At 42.3% G+C, this 16,355-nt stretch overlaps 1 protein-coding gene across 8 annotated transcripts in view; it reads right to left on the reverse strand.

Moving 5' to 3' along the window:
• The window catches only part of MBD5 (methyl-CpG binding domain protein 5), a 290,901-nt gene that overhangs the window by 73,447 nt on the left and 201,099 nt on the right, over positions 1-16,355 (reverse strand). For all 8 annotated transcript variants that reach the window (XM_019480375.2, XM_019480376.2, XM_019480374.2 and 5 more), the window contains one exon: positions 8,357-9,027. In XM_019480375.2, coding sequence (XP_019335920.1) covers positions 8,357-8,469 — 113 coding nt within the window. In that variant the 5' untranslated portion in view covers positions 8,470-9,027. The remainder of the gene's footprint in view (positions 1-8,356; positions 9,028-16,355) is intronic.

Here is a 16,355-nt window from a genome sequence, read left to right on the forward strand (position 1 = left end):
ACACAGGCAGAAAGGGGTATTGTTGAGATGGGCACCCAAAGTATTGTGATGAAAGCTCTTTCAGAAGAACTAGGTTGTAGCCAGATGAGAGGGTAAAAACTTTACCCGTCTTTTTGTTCTGTCTTCAAGCTAGATGATTACTTTTCACGTACAATTACTTTCTTCCGCATAATAAATCATTTTTGTGTTTTGGTACCTTACTGACTGCTTGTGGTAAAATGTGATCTCAAACCAAGTGACCTTCCAGGCTAGCCCTATATATGGAGGGAGTCTGGGGTAGACCTAGAATTTTTTAATGGTCCAAGAAGAAACTACTTAGAGCTGGCAAAAATTCCTCTGTTGCAGCTGTGGGGTCTGGTATAAGGGCAGTGGAACAATGGGGATAAGAAGTTATCCCAAGAGAAACCTTTGTCTGTTCCTTGGGATAAGCAGCAGAACAATGGGGAGAAACTCGGGGCTCTGGGAATACTCCTACAGATGGGTCTCTGACAGTGGTTATAACAAATAAAAATAAATAAATAAATAAATTAGATTACATACCGAGCAGTTACAATCACTGACTTAAAGGGGATAAATACAAAGAGTTAACTTTTAAATAAAGAACTCACACTGCTCCGGATGTAAAAAAAAAAAAAAAAAAAATTAATAAAATTAACAAAATAGAATCAAAGGACTTTTTTACTCATGTTTATTCTTTTGTCTACAAGAACATGGATTTTTTTTTGTCTGTTTTAACTGCATAGTTAACTTTTAAGCTGGAAAAAGAATGCCAATTACTAATGGAAGCTAATAAATTTCAAACATTTTATTTTTTGACAAGTTGTCAACTCAGGTTAATAAAAATAGGTCAAAAGCTTTTCAGTTAATATCTGCCTTCTCAACACAGTGATGTTTTAAAATAAAAAAGTCATCTTGAAAGTAACATAATGACATTATACTTCATTTTACGCTATAAAGATGCACCCGAGTTTTATAGGACACTAAACTAATATTGAAGTTCATTAGTAAGTTCTATATTTTGTTTCATAGTCTACATTCAATTTCAGTTTGTATGGTTATAATACACAACATGTAGATCACTTGAATAAAAGATGAATTTACATTTCCAGATGAAATTCAACAAGGACAAGTGCAAATGTCCTGTGCTTGGAAAGGAATAATTGCATGCATAAATGGACTGGGGAATGACTGCTAGACTGCAGTACTGCAAAGGAGGACCTGGGGGTTACCATTGACCATAAACTGAATATTAGCCAAGTTGGTACTAAAAAAATAAACAGCATACTGGGTTGCATTAACAAGAGTGTAATTTGGAAATCAAGGGATGGGATGGAGATAGACTTTACTCTGTGGCTGTAAGGGGACAGGACTAGGAGCAATGGCCTCAGGCTGCAGCAGAGGAAACACGGGTTAGAGCTTAGGAACTTTCTGTCTATTAGAGTGATCAAACACTGGAACAGGCTACCTAGAGAAATGGTATAATCCACATCCCCTGGAACTTTTAAGAGCAAGCTGGACAGACACCTGGCTGGAATGGTTTAATGAGGCATTGTCCTGCCTTGCACAGGGGCCTGGACTAGCTGACTTTGTGAGGTCGTTTCCAGCTTTACTTTCCTATGCTCCTATTTAATCAAAGGTCTAAAATTTAACAAAATGTGTCCAAAGACTTGCCAAAGTATGACCTTGGACAACCAGGTACCTTATGCCTCAGTTATCTCAGTCTTGCTGGGCTGTCACTTTAAAACACAAAGTTATACAACACTTCAGGACCAATATAATGACTTATATTTTGTCTATCTTAAATTATATAGAAATGTTTAAACATTGAGTAAAATTATCCATTTTGGAATTCAGACAGCACAGCAGATCTTATATTTTTTAATCTTTCCAAACAAAAAGGTCAAAAACAAATATATATGCAATTTTGTTAGTGATGACTAGCAGTCATGATTTTTTATTGGTATTTCTAACTGACTGTGGCAGTTAGATCTCTGATGCCTGTGGCACTAATGCCTACACAGTCAGATGGGTGGCAAATTGGCTAGACGGTTGCACCCAGAGAGTGGTGGTGGATGGGTTGTTTTCAACATGGAGGGATGTGGGCAGTAGCAGGGCTTGGTCCTGGGGCCTGTACTGTTCAACATCTTTATCAGTGATCTGGATGTGGGTGTGGAAAGCACTGTCCAAGTTCACTGACGACACCAAGGTGCGGGATGACGTGGGCATGCTGGAGGGGAGGGACAGAACCCAGCTAGATCTTGACAGGTTACAGAGGTGGGCGGATGAGAATAGGATGGAATTCAAGGCAGACAAATGCAAGGTGCTGCGTCTAGGGAGAAGGAACCTGCAACACACCTATAGGCTGGGGAACACCCTTCTTGTCAACACAGTAGCAGAAAGGGATCTTGGAGTCATTGTTGACTCCAGGATGAACATGAGCCACCAATTCGAGAAAACAGTCAGTAAGGCTAACCGCACCTTGTTGTGCATCTGCAGATGCATCACGAGCAGGTCCAGAGAGATGATCCTTCCCCTCTATGCGGTGTTGGTCAGACCGCAGCTGGAGTACTGCGTCCAGTTCTGGGTGTTGCACTTCAAGAGGGATGTGGCTAGCACTGAAGAGGTCCAGAGGAGGGCCATTCACATGGTCAAGGGACAGCGGGCCAGGCCCTACGAAGAGAGGCTAAAGGGCTTGAAGCTATTCAGCCTCCACAAGAGAAGACTGAGAGGGGATCTGGTGGCTGTTTACAAACTCACCAGGAGGGACCAACGGAAATTGGGTGAGGCTCTGTTCTCCCGGGCACCACCGGGGGTTGCTAGGAATAACGGCCACAAATTGTTAGAGAGAAGGTTCAAGCTGGACATCAGGAGGAATTACTGTACAGTTAGGGCTGCCAGGCTCTGGAATGGGCTCCCAAGTGAGGTAGTGCTCTCTCCTACCTTGGGGGTCCTACCTTAGTGTTATGACCCCAGCACTCACTCCTGCCTGGGGCAGAAGGTCAGACCTGATGATCTGTTTAGGTCCCTTCTGACCCTAAGCACTATGAAACTATAACCTATTTAATAGGTTAGGTATTAGGTAGAATTTTATAACTCTGAAGGTAGGTAAGTATTAGAATAGTTTACTCAAAAAGATTCTGGAGTCTTCATCTTAAGCTATATCTAAGTTTAGCGTGGCAAACATTTGTCTGGGATGATTTAGACAGCGATAATCCTACTTAAAACAAAGGTTGGACTAGATGACCTCTTGAATGTCCTCTTATTTTTATATGATTCCTATTATAATGTAGGTATGGCTGAAAGGCTAAATTAATAGAATAATACAATCATATGGTTTTTCTCAATTTTCAATAAATAAATTGATGTTAAACAAGATATCAGAGACAAGGTGGATAATGGGAATAAGGACATGAATATTTGCAAAATGAGGGACAGGATAATTTCCATTCCAGAATTTTGAAGACGCTGGCCCATGAAATTGTACATCTAGTAGCAAATATATTTTAATAAATCTGTAACTGGAGATGATACTATATGATAAAACAGCAGCAAATACAGTGCCTAGGATTAAAAGAGGATTAAGAGAGAAATCTTTCTTCATGCTCAAAATGAGCTGAAACTGTAACAAGTGCAGAGAAAGGCTATTAAGTTGATATGGGGAATACATTTGTAGAAATTGAAATGCACACATGTACATGGAGGGGAAAGGAGTCGGGTGTCCAAGCAGAGTGGCCGTTCCTTAAGGAGATGATCCTCCAAACCCAAAGGGAGGTAATCCCAAAAAGGATCAAAGGGGGCAACAGGGCGCAAAAGCCCCCATGGCTCATCAAAAGCATAGGGGAATGTCTCCCAGCTAAAAGGAAGGCGTACACCCAATGGCAGGGAGGGGCCATCACCAGGGAGGACTATACCTCGGTTGCTCGGGGCTGCAGGGGGGCGGTCAGGAAGGCCAAGGTGGAAATGGAACTGGGACTAGCTACCCAGATCAAGGACAACAAGAAGTCCTTTTTTAATTACATAGGGGGCAAAAAGAAGGTACCGGGTAACGTGGGGACTCTGCAAGACACGCTAGGAAATCTGGTTGTCACACCAGACGACAAGGCTAAGCTACTTAACGATTTCTTTGCCTCTATTTTCCTGAACAGGGACCAGATCAGCCTGTCCACCGGGGCCCCCTCAGGCCATGGGGGAAGCGTACCCAGGCCTAGGGTCAGTGAGGACCTAGTCAGGGAACTTCTGGAGGGACTGGACGTATTTAAATCAGCTGATCCTGACGACCTCCACCCCAGAGTGCTGAGGGAATTAGCAGAGGTCATTGCGGGAATCCTGGCACAGCTTTACGAGCACTCATGGTGCTCTGGTGTGGTGCCAGAGGACTGGAAAAGGGTCAATGTGGTTCCTATTTTCAAAGAAGGGAGGAAGGAGGACCCAGGAAACTATAGGCCAGGTAGTTTTACCTTGATCCTGGGTAAGCTTTTTAAGAGAATTATCCTGGTGCATGTCCACGAGGGGCCAGCAGGGGAGGTTATGCTTAGGGGCAACCAACATGGGTTCAGTAGAGGCAGGTCTTGCCAGACCATCCTGGTGGTCTTCTATGACCAGGTCACAAAATCCTTAGATACGGGGTAGTAGTAGACATAGTCTTTCTGGACTTCAGGAAGGCCTTTGACACTGTCTTTCACCCCATTCTCATTAAAAAACTAGGGGACTGTGGCGTTGACACCCACACAATCAAATGGGTCGCTAACTGGCTGGAGGGCTGCACCCAGAGAGTGGTGGTGGATGGGTCATTTTTGACCTGGAGGGATGTGGGGCAGTGGGGTCCCCCAGGGCTCGGTCCTTGGACCCGCGCTGTTCAACATCTTCATCAATGACTTGGACAAGGGGGTAAAAAGCACTTTGTTCAAATTTGCTGACGACACTAAGATGTGGGGGGATGTGGGCACACGAGAAGGGAGGAAAAGGCTGCAATTGGACCTAGACAGGTTATGGGGTGGGCGGATGAGAACAGGATGGGTTTCAACACTGACAAGTGTAAGGTGCTGCACCTGGGGAGGAAGAACCAGCAGCATACCTACAGGCTGGGGAACTCCCTTCTTGTCAGTGCAGAGACAGAAAAGGATCTTGGAGTCATTATTGATGCCAAAATGAACACGGGCCGACAGTGTGGGGACGCAGTCAGGAAGGCCAACCACACCTTGTCATGCATCCACAGATGCATCTCGAGCAGGTCCAAGGAGGTGATCCTCCCTCTCTATGCGGCACTGGTCAGGCCGCAGTTGGAGTACTGTGTCCACTTCTGGGCGCCGCACTTCAGGAGGGATGTGGATACCATGGAGAAGGTCCAGAGGAGGGCCACCCGCATGATCGTGGGTAGCAGGGCAGGCCCTACGAGAAGAGGCTAAGGGACCTGAACCTGTTCAGCCTCCACAAGAGAAGGCTGAGGGGGAATCTAGTGGCTGTTTACAAACTAGTCAGAGGGGACCAGCAGGCATTGGGGAAATCCCTGTTCCCCTGAGAACTACCAGAAGTGACTAGAAATAACGGTCACAAGCTGGCAGAGGGTAGATTCAGACTAGACATCAGGAGGCGCTACTTCACAGTCAGGACGGCTAGGATCTGGAACCAACTTCCAAGTGAAGTGGTGCTGGCTCCTACCCTGGGGGTCTTTAAGAGGAGGCTAGATGAACACCTTGCTGGGGTTGTTTGACCCCAGTACTTTTTCCTGCCATGGCAGGGGGTTGGACTTGATGATCTGCTCAGGTCCCTTCTGACCCTACCAACTATGAAATTCATGAAGGGAAGTAAAAACCAAGGAAAGGAAAAAAACTTACAAGTGAAAGTGCACTGCGAGCATAAATAAGTACACGCTGATCATGAGTAAATTTAGGCCAGAAATTAGAAGATGGTTTCTAGATATTAGAGCAATTAGTTTCAGGAGCAGCTTGCCAGTGGGAGTAGCAAGGAAACATGCTCCCCCCACCAAAAAATAAAAAAATAAGGCTGTTTACAGATGCAGGGGAAACCCTCCCCAGTGCTTTAAGCTCAGTGCACCCTTGCACCAAGCGCAGCACTTGTCCAGAAGAGGCACCACATTAGTTGGATGCAGTTCACCCAATGTCTATATAGATTGGGTGCTTCAGCAGGGCTTGTTGGCACTTTTATCTAAGAGCTGATTGAATCAACTTTAGATAAGACCGCCAAGACGCCTTGCTGAGCTGCGTATACAGACGCAGCGGAGCGGGGTCGAACTAATGCACTGTCTCTTTCGGTAAAGCACTATTTCCCCCCCCTTCCCCCACATCTGTCAGTGTGAATATGCCCTAGATATGGAGGTATTATAACACAGCACTTGCAATGTCACTGGTAACTACAACATGGGAGTCCCTTGCAATTGCATTTTCTATGAAGCTGACAATATTTTTGAAGTTGGAACTCAGGATCTAGCTGATCCCCGAGAGGGACTTCCAGATACTTCTAAGCAGCAGGAGGACTTGTCAAGGAATTATGCTTTTTCTTGATCAGACACAAATGACATTAAGAAGTCAAGGGTGCCTTTCTCTGTTTTGGAAAAACAACATACATGCTGAATAGCTGTCATGAATATGGGCTTTTCTAAGGCAAAAAAGGCACTAGAGCACAGTCATCATTAATGGGATATGTTATTTTACAAAAAAAGACAATTCTTAAAATGTGCACAACTTGGGACATGACATTTAATATCCAATAGCAGAGATCACTTCTTGACAAGATAGAGAAAATAAAGTAAGGAATATAAAGTTTCCAAATTTATCAAAAATCACCGGAGAGTAACTAACTTAACGAACCATACAAACAGGATTTTACACACGTACAAGAGACAGAAATATTGTATGGATATGTGGATCCTGAGGAGCTCAGTCTCACAATGAGGGGTTATGAGAAGGAAATGAAGACGGTTCAGACAGTGGTTTAACCAGCTGTTCTGTACTTTATGCCCTCGATAAGGGAACAGAATGAAACTTGGGAGCATACACAGCCCCAGTGGACACAACTGGCAAAAAATGTCTCCCCTTTTGAGGCCCCAGGCACACATTACACTTAAAATGCAATTAACTGGTTAATCATGTTTCAAGTTGTAACCGCGCCATACATTCACATGATTAACAGTGTCATAAAACAAGGGATAAGCCACAAAGTTGTTCCACAAAAAATGTGTAATAACTTTGCGGCTGATTCCTATCATGCCATTAACTGAACGTGTGGCTGGGTGCATCCCTGTGGCTGGGAGCCCTGTCAGCTGATGGGGTTTCCCGCTGCAGGATCATACCATGTGCTCCTGCGGTTGTGAGCCCCATCAATTGATCCAGGCTCCTAGCTGGTGGAGGCACACCATGCAGTCTTGTGGCTGGGAGCCCTGTCAGTTGATGGGACTCCCAGCTGCAGGAGCTTGCTACATGAAGAACACAGGAATGTTATCCCAGGCTCCCCCGGCATGAGAAATAAAGTGTGATGGAATCTGATGCTCAAATCTCACATGCTCAGTCCTGCATGGCAGGATGCGTGATTGTGCGGATTGTGCATCAGATCCCATCATGCCTTTATCTGCATGTCTGCCAGGGGCCTGAGTGAACAATGTCCATGCACAACAAAAAAAAAAATATGTGGGGAAATGTCAGAAAAGCAGCAATGGTTTGGTGAATCACTGTTTATAGCTGTAGGAAAAGAGGGAACTTAGAAAGTGATATGGAACGTGTTCTGCAGATGCAGTTCTTCAGGTAAAACAACAGGATATCCAGGAGGAAACTATCAAAGACCATTTAAAGATGAATGTTTTCTAAAGCTATTACATGGGTTATGCTACTCAACTTCCCTTCAAATGGAAGCATAGAAAATATTAAAAATAATTGATATTTGCAACATAAATCCATAAAAGACTAAAGAAAGAGAAGTAATAGATATTCAAAATATTTTGAGTTAATTGGTTTGAATAATAAAAAAAAATTAAGAGGCTTTACATTTGATATAACTTTCAAATACATAATCCATAGAAAAATAAGGCATTGTTCATATGGCTTTATACACTACATATATTAAGTAGTGTAGTAACTGAAACTAGGTATAATATTAAAACACAGTAATGTAAATCAGGAATGACATGACAAATTCTCAGCTGGTGTAAGTCAGTTGAGCACTGCCAGCTTAACCTGATCTTCATATATTAATATCAGCAGAAAATATGACAATATTTTCAGAATAACAAAAAGTTTGAAGTTACCATATACTGTGATTACATCATCAGAAGAGTCATTAATTCATAATGCATTCTAGTATGACAAGAATAATACAAAGTGTACACAATATATTTAATTCTCACCTGATATAGAGCACTCCATTCTGGTCTATCCGACGTTGCCAACCAACTGGAACTTGTACTGCTGGTGGCCCTCCATCCTTGTCCCCTCCATCACACTCCTTTCCTCCATTCATTTTTCTGCTTCTGCTTATGACTCTTCAAAGATATCAACAGTAAGATGATATCTTTTTATTACATGTCATCATGGCCTTCAAGAGAAGGCCATTCAGTACAGCTTTCCCCAGATTGTACAAAGTGCATTGGAGGCTCCGGTTCAATTTGAAACCAAGTCCTTAAAATCTGCCATTTTTTGTTAATGAGTCAGTATCCCATTATAATCCACATTAAATATGCAATGTTTACCTTATGTATTCATAAGGATTAACTACACGGGTAAAAATGAGTGCTTCCAACTTTGGAAAATCATAATTCACCAGTCCTCTGTTACCTGTCAGAAAGGGAGGGAATTAATTTCTAGTTCAACAGCATGACTCCAAGCTTGATGACCATCTAAGACAACTTGTATTTTATGAGAGCTAGTCTCATTTTTACATATATGAGTCAGAGCCAATATCTCCAGATATTATACCCTTTAGATGCCACATTCTTTTTGCTTTCTCTTTATCTTCCATTCATTATCCAATGTTTCTTCTTGTGATTCTTTCATGACTCCACAACTCCAATAAAACAATCTGAAAAACATAGAGATGTGTAAAACACAGGCAGCCAGATGATTCTTCAGTAAAATTCACTGAAAATTAAAATACCATAAATCACTTACTCTATTTCTTTATTTGACAAGCTCCCAGGCCCTACCCCAAATTTTTTCATCTGCTTGGATTTGATAAAACAAGCTTGTTTGATAAAACACATGGCACACATTGGGCAAACATACTGATGAAAACCTACCATAGGGATAGGTTATTGCAATCTGTCTGAACAACATATATGGTAGTTCATTGTGCTCGCTCTCCCTCAGATTCAAGTGTTTTTCAGGTCGTGGTGAGCTACTATATCCAATACATTTAGACTTCGTCTTCACCCCCGCAATTGGGGGTGTGCCTTTCTTTCCAATTATTCCAGCTTATTAGCCTTAAATGTCTAGCAAACAGCAAACAGCGCCCCAAACAGTTCACCCAGAATCCCCCTGTTGCCCCTCTTTCTCAGCCTGGAGTATTTGATTAGTGTGATTTCCCTGTCCTCTGTGAGGTGGAGCCAGACCAGATTGCCCTGTGCCTCATCTACTTATACATTTTTGGAGAATCTCAGGGCTTGTGACAAGAACACCTGGTTCCAGTCATGACTGGGGGGCTAATTAGCACATGAATCCTTTGGCAGGGGGTATCTGGAATATACTCACACATACTTAGCAGTGCTGAGATATGGAGTCACCAAGGCTTGAAACACTGTTGACTCTGTTGGGGTCCAGTCCAATGAACTATATGGTAAATCATGTACCTTTTTGTTTTGAACTAATATCATGCAGTTTGTACTGTATATAAATAGGTACAAAATACTGCTTAAAAGTGTTTATGGAATACCTGTGCTACAACTTGTAGCAGTTTCAAACAAGGTAAAATGCATCCATTCTGGATGAACTAAGTCTTTGGGTATCTGTAGTAATTTGTTTACATGCAAATGACCACAGGTATCTTTACTTCAAAGGTAAGTGTTTTCAGATTTGCCCCTCACCTCCATGTGCTCAGGGGGAGCAGCTCTGACAGTAAGGAGGAGGGAAGAGGCTTCGGGGGGAAAAGGTTGAGGGGGCAGAGGGCAAGGGGACTACCTGACCCCCCAGATTTATTTTCCCTGCTGTAGTAATGAGAGGGGGACAAATTCAAGATGAACCTCCAATAATTATATTCTATACCTGAAAATTATATCAAATGTATGCATTTTCCATATATAGAATCTAATTATTGAGGGGTTGTCTCATATTCAAGTAAACATGGTAAATTCTTGTATCAGTAAAAGTATTTTAATTGCACTTAATTATATAGAAACTCATTCAATACAAAGAAAAACAGCATCTCTTGATTTTTCAGTGTAAATTTGCTATCAGTCTGGTATTTTTTCTGTATGGGCCTGAGTACCCATGCAGAAAACTCTGAATTGCCTGAATGACACAGGAAAAATAATAAGCATATATCATATTACTCTATTGTATGAGTAATCCCTATTAGAGATGTTTTGAAAGCAATGGATCATGTTATCCCCAACCAAAAGGAGACAGAAATATCTGGGTTTACAATTAGCTACCTCTAGAAAGGGTTATTAAAGAGAGGCTAAAATAAGTATGCTGTCCAAATTCTAACTATGCTGCAAGCAGTAATCCTAGAAATTAAACATTGAAAAAGTAAGACACTGTTGAATCCCTTACTATGGCAACAATGGCATTATAGCTTTTATTTTAGATATGTGCTGTTTCTGGTTTTTATTTCCTCATTCTAACATTTTCTTGTATCCATCTATTGAACAGATTGTAATAGAAGAAGTGTTTAGGACAGAAATAGTTCAAATATGTTGCATGCAAGACATCTTATGCTAATACATTAAGATTGCAATTTAAAGGGAGTAAAGAAATGCAAAAAATTAGAGTTTTCAATACCAGTGTTAGATTGTTCACTTTGAAAATGTTTGTCTGGTATTATATGCTTAAAAACAAAGCAAAGTGATGTATTTAATAACAACAAAAAAAATACTTAAAGAGCAAACACCACACATTTCAACATCAACATCACACTGAACACACAGCATACTGAGCTCACAAGACATGTGCATTTCTTGTACTTCATCTTACCGAGATATGCTCTTTATATATTTCAACCTTAAAGAGTTTTTTTTTAAAGATAACTATGTGATACTTACAAGAACAATGTAGGCTGGCAGAATGAGGAAGCAGGATGGATACTCTATGCTGAGTCTCTGCTGAGACTGCAGAGACCTGTAGAGCAGACCTTCATTGGGATAAGGGACTTAGTTACTAGCCTAGGACCCATTTCTCAGCCAGGAAGAAGTATTAGGGCACAACATGAAGCCTTGCCCTGTAGAAATCTAAGGTAAGATTCCCATGCTCCTAAAGTCCCTTATTAGAATGATTACGCAGAAAATATGGAAAAAAAATTGAGAATTAGTGGCTGGAGGATCATATGGGGAAGGCCCTAGTAATAACACAGTTGGGATAAGTCCAATTGCCTCTTTACAGTTTATAAAGCAAAGTGCACACTTTCGTCTGGTACATCTTGTTTGCAGTGCATACTTCTAGACTTCATTAAATTTTGTACTTCATGTGTGGGGCTTGCATTTTTGCAGAGAACATGGATGATTCTATTACTAAAATGGCAGGTGTCGGTAGCATCAGTGATCATAGAGTAGAAACACACCAGCAAGGAATAATTAAAAAAAAAAATGCAAATAACTTCCAGCGATAACCCAAGACACTGTTATTATATGAGAAAGAAAACTTGTGGAACGCAACGTTCCATTATCAGCAGCGCTACCTTCTCAGATGGATCCTTCTGCCTTTGAAATATTCTACTTATAAGTAAGCGTCCATAATAGCCTTTAGGCGAAACTCCGTAACACATACAATCTAGGTAGAGGAATGGAGTCTGCACACAGGCTGCAGCTGATACAATGTGGCAGTTATCATGAGAAATAAGTCAATGTGGCCATATCACACATTGCTTGGCATGTCCTATGCTGGGGTAGACAATTTTTTTTGGCCGGAGTGCCAAAAAACCCACAATGTCTACCTTGGAAGGTGCTGGAGTGCCAGCATGCCAGAAAAACAAAATGGGGGGATGGCAGAATGTACATGGCAGAATGTACTGCATATTAGTATATTTAATAATCATAAATGCTGCCTTTGTTGTTGTGTATTCTTTTTTGTTGAGCATGTTGTAATGAGAGAGACAGAGAAGTGAGACAAATAAGAGAAAGAGAGAGAGAAAGAAAAAGGAGAGCAGAGAGAGAACCAGACACACACACACACAGAACCATGTGCACAAACAGAGAATCAGAACACACCCAGAACAGACACATGCACACAAACATCCAGAACCAGACACATGTGTGCGCACACACACAGAACCAGACACAGGCAGACACGTACACAGAACCACATGTGCAGGCGCATGGAGCTGGGAGGAAGGAGGACCCAGGGAACTATAGGCCAGTTAGTCTTACCTTGATCCTGGGTAAGCTTCTAGCCCAAATGTCCCTTCAAGCCCAAATGTCTATGAAATCTATGAAATAAATACCTCAGGGCCTATATATATAAACCCCTGCCACTGAAATGATGGGCAAGCACACTACTAGTAAAAGAACCAAACATGAACTGTATGGAAGTCAAGAGAAGAGCCCTAAACTATTACATTCTCTACCACAAGATCTCAAAATAATTTTGGATCTTGTCACTCTCAGAACTCAGTATCTTTTTTTTTTTTCCTTTCACAAACTTTCCCTCCCACCTGACCAATACAGAACGCTACAAAATGGTATGAAATCACTTCATTCACCCCTGAAACTCAATCATAATGCAAACATAAACTATGTATGTTAGGCAGAAGAAGAGGCCATATTCAGACAACTAGAACATAGTCAAACAACTCAACTAGTGTCAGACAACTTTAACGTCTTAATTTCTGATTCTGGCAAATAGATATGGCAATGAAAAATTAGAAACAAATAGGTTTAATAGATTAGCTAAAATTTGGCAAGCTTCAGTTATAATTCAAGGTAATTTTGTGCAGGCAAGTTTTTAGTTGAAACCTTATTTTGTTTTTGTGGATTTTATCTTGGTTATTTAGATGTCTTAGGTCAAATGAACTTTTTCTGAGGAGCAAGACTGAATTAATACAGCATGTAAACAGATTTTGTGCGTAAAGACTGGAATAAGTAAATAGACATCTTATTATTTTCAGTTACAATTAGTTTTGAGGAAATCATTGGTAGAATATATATATTTAAAATATTAAGCCACATGGAAGCAGGTGAGATAAATATAGTAATCTCTTAGCCTGGTATTATGACTGCTTTTGCTTGCTCATGTTGCTGTTTAATGCAATCACACTGGATTCATTACCTGAGAATTACAGCCACCAATATTTTCTTTACAAAGCACTTTTAAGTAACGTTATTTTTGCTGGTTTTGCAATACAATGCATCAGCTAACACTGAATTTTGTCCCTACTATGATACTTAACAGCTTGATCAGATCAGCCATTTTCCTATATTACGCATGACTTGCAAAGATGCGATAAACAGCAAGATAATTTGCATAACTGCCTATGTGGAAAATTTTCAAAGATTTTTAGCCAGTACAATGAATAAGCACAAACTGCTTGCTTCAGCCATGAATATCTTTTTAGTCCAACTCTTTTTGTCAAGCCTTTTAACCTTGATAAGTTTTGGAGGTTGAAGGACTGTAAACTGTAACATCAGGGTTTTAGCTGTGTAAAAATAGGAGCATTTGTACGAAATTAGTGCACAAACCATTTGTCATTCACATTTCCTATTTTTTCAAGTGCAAGTACAGCATACAAGCTAGTGCATGTTAAAACTCAAAACATAAAACAGTGATTGGTGTTGTTCACTTTAGCAAAGTTGGGGTCCCAATCTGGTCAGTCACCATATAACACCTTGAAAGAAATTATCCCCCTCTCCCTCTTGGCTTTCAAATAACTCCCTGCCAACCTCAGCAAATTTTCCAAACAGAAACAAATTATCTGCTGATCATAAACACAAAAACTCCCCTCCCTAAACAAATGCAAAACCTCCCAACGTATTTCTACCACTGCCATGATAAATACACCCCACAACGAAACCATCTCACTCCATGGATCTCGTCACAAAACATGATACAACAGAAGCTATAAACTTCATGGCTAAGTACAGATAGTCAAAAAACCTGAGGCTGAATCAATTCAATCTTTGCAGGTTAGTCTAAGCTGTGTAGACCAAACCAATAAGCAAGTGAACAGACATTCACTTTTGATTGTGGAAGTGCAGCCACATGCCTGCAGTGGCTCAGGCTAGAAGCTGGGGGGAGCAACTGCAAGGCTCCCTGCTTGGCTGGAGCAGACAGCTTGGGCCAAAACTAGCCTGCCCACCCTACAAAGGGGGGATGCAAAGCATCCTGGGATGCCGGGGGACTGAGAGTTAAGCTTAAATCTGGAGGGGATCTGGGAAAGAAGAGCAATAAACTGATTAAACCTAAATAACTTAAGTCTGATACTACATCCATTCAGGTTTATCTTAAATAGGTTTTGGCCATTTTAACAACTGTTTATGTGCATTGAACTTCTATTGTGTTACAAATTTGAACTCGTTTCTGGTCACTTTTACGGGTTTGTGTGTAATTCCTTTCCCTAGCTCACCAGATTGACCCTTAACCCCTTCAAAGATGAGGATTTGCAAAGTGACCAGGGGTATACAGAGCCACAACAAACTGCCTTTCTGTTTACTGCATGGGATCTTTGAGTTGCTACCGCTCTTATTTCAATAGGATGTTGCTTCTCTGATCATCTGCAAAGAACCACTGATGAGCTCCAGGTGAGTGAAGCAGCAGTACCATAATATCACAAGAGACAGCTGAGGGGATCATCCTTAATTCAACAGCCAGCTGCAAATTATGTGGATTGCAAACTATGCTGATATGAACAATTAGGGTTCTACTGTATACATCTTCCTCCAGTGTGCCAAATACCATCACAGAATCCAGATGGGTGACATCAAATAACCATTATGCTCCAGAATGAATTCTCACAGAAAAGTTAGTAGTGGAAGAAAAATTTTCTGAGAAAAAAAGCTTTAATTCTGACCTCACAATCCTTGTCTTCAAGGGAAACCTGTACAATATCTTAAGAACACAGGGCTGGGAACAAATAAAGTATAAACAATAATTTTCTGACTTATCATACTTTACTTGTTTTCTCTGCTAACCATTCTGTGCCCCATCAGTGATAATAGCCCTCTGACCATTTGAACAGTATGGGTGCATCCATACGAGCGTGCATGTGCCTCTTGCCCCGCCCCAAACCCCTTTGAGGTAGGGCAACAGGCACGTGCGGGAACAAAAAAAAAGGTGAGAAAGTTAAACCCCTGGATACCCAGGGGTCTAAAAAAAGTGAAGTATAAAAAAGCGGGGCAGAGCACGGTCCCCGACCATGCCCTGAGGCAACCAGAGGCTGGGTCCTCCATAGAGAAGCTCTGGCTGCTAGAGCATCTCTATGGTTGCCCCTCGCCTCGCCCTGGTGCTGAAACATGTGGCCAGCCAGGCCACGTGTTTGAGCACCAGGGCTCTGGTGCCGGTAAGTAAGGGGGGGGGGCTGAAGGAGGGGGGAAGGGACCGTGGGGGGTACCCTGAGGCCCCGCCCACTCCCCCAGCCCCCCCACCGCTGCTGCGGCTGGCCCCTCCCACTAGCCCCCCCCCTTAGTCCCCCCCCTGCTTCTCAGGTAAGCAGAGGCTTTTTTCCTGTCTTTTTTTCCCTGTTCTTTTTCTGTTTTATTTATTTATTTTTTTAAGTGATGATGCCTGGGGTTGTGGGGGTAGCCTTCGGGGGCCTGGGGGTGCAAGTTGGGGTGTGGGGCTGGGTGGGGAAGTCATTGGGTGGGTCTGGGAGAGTGAGGCTGGGTGGGGCAGCCATTGGGGGGGGCTGCAGCAGGTGGTGGGGCAGCAATCGGGGGGCTGGGATGGGGCATGTGGGCCTTGCAGGGGGGGTGGCAGCCCCTGTGGGGGCCATTTGGTCACTGTTGTGGGGCCGTACCCCTTGTGTGGGGGATGAACCCCCTGTTGGGGGGCTGTACCCCTTGTGAGCCCCCTGTTGGGGGGCTGAACCCTCTATTGGAAGGGTGTAGCCCTTGTGCGGGGGCTGAACCCACTGTTGGGGGGCCATAGACCTTGTGTGGGGGGCCATCGCCCTGTGGGAGGGCAGCAAAATATGTGTTCATGAATTCATGAAAGCTGTATTTAAGGTTCACTTTATTATTATGATGAGACTTGCTTTAACACTGCAAG

This window comes from Alligator mississippiensis, chromosome 4, assembly GCF_030867095.1.
Source record: "Alligator mississippiensis isolate rAllMis1 chromosome 4, rAllMis1, whole genome shotgun sequence".
NCBI lineage: Eukaryota > Metazoa > Chordata > Crocodylia > Alligatoridae > Alligator > Alligator mississippiensis.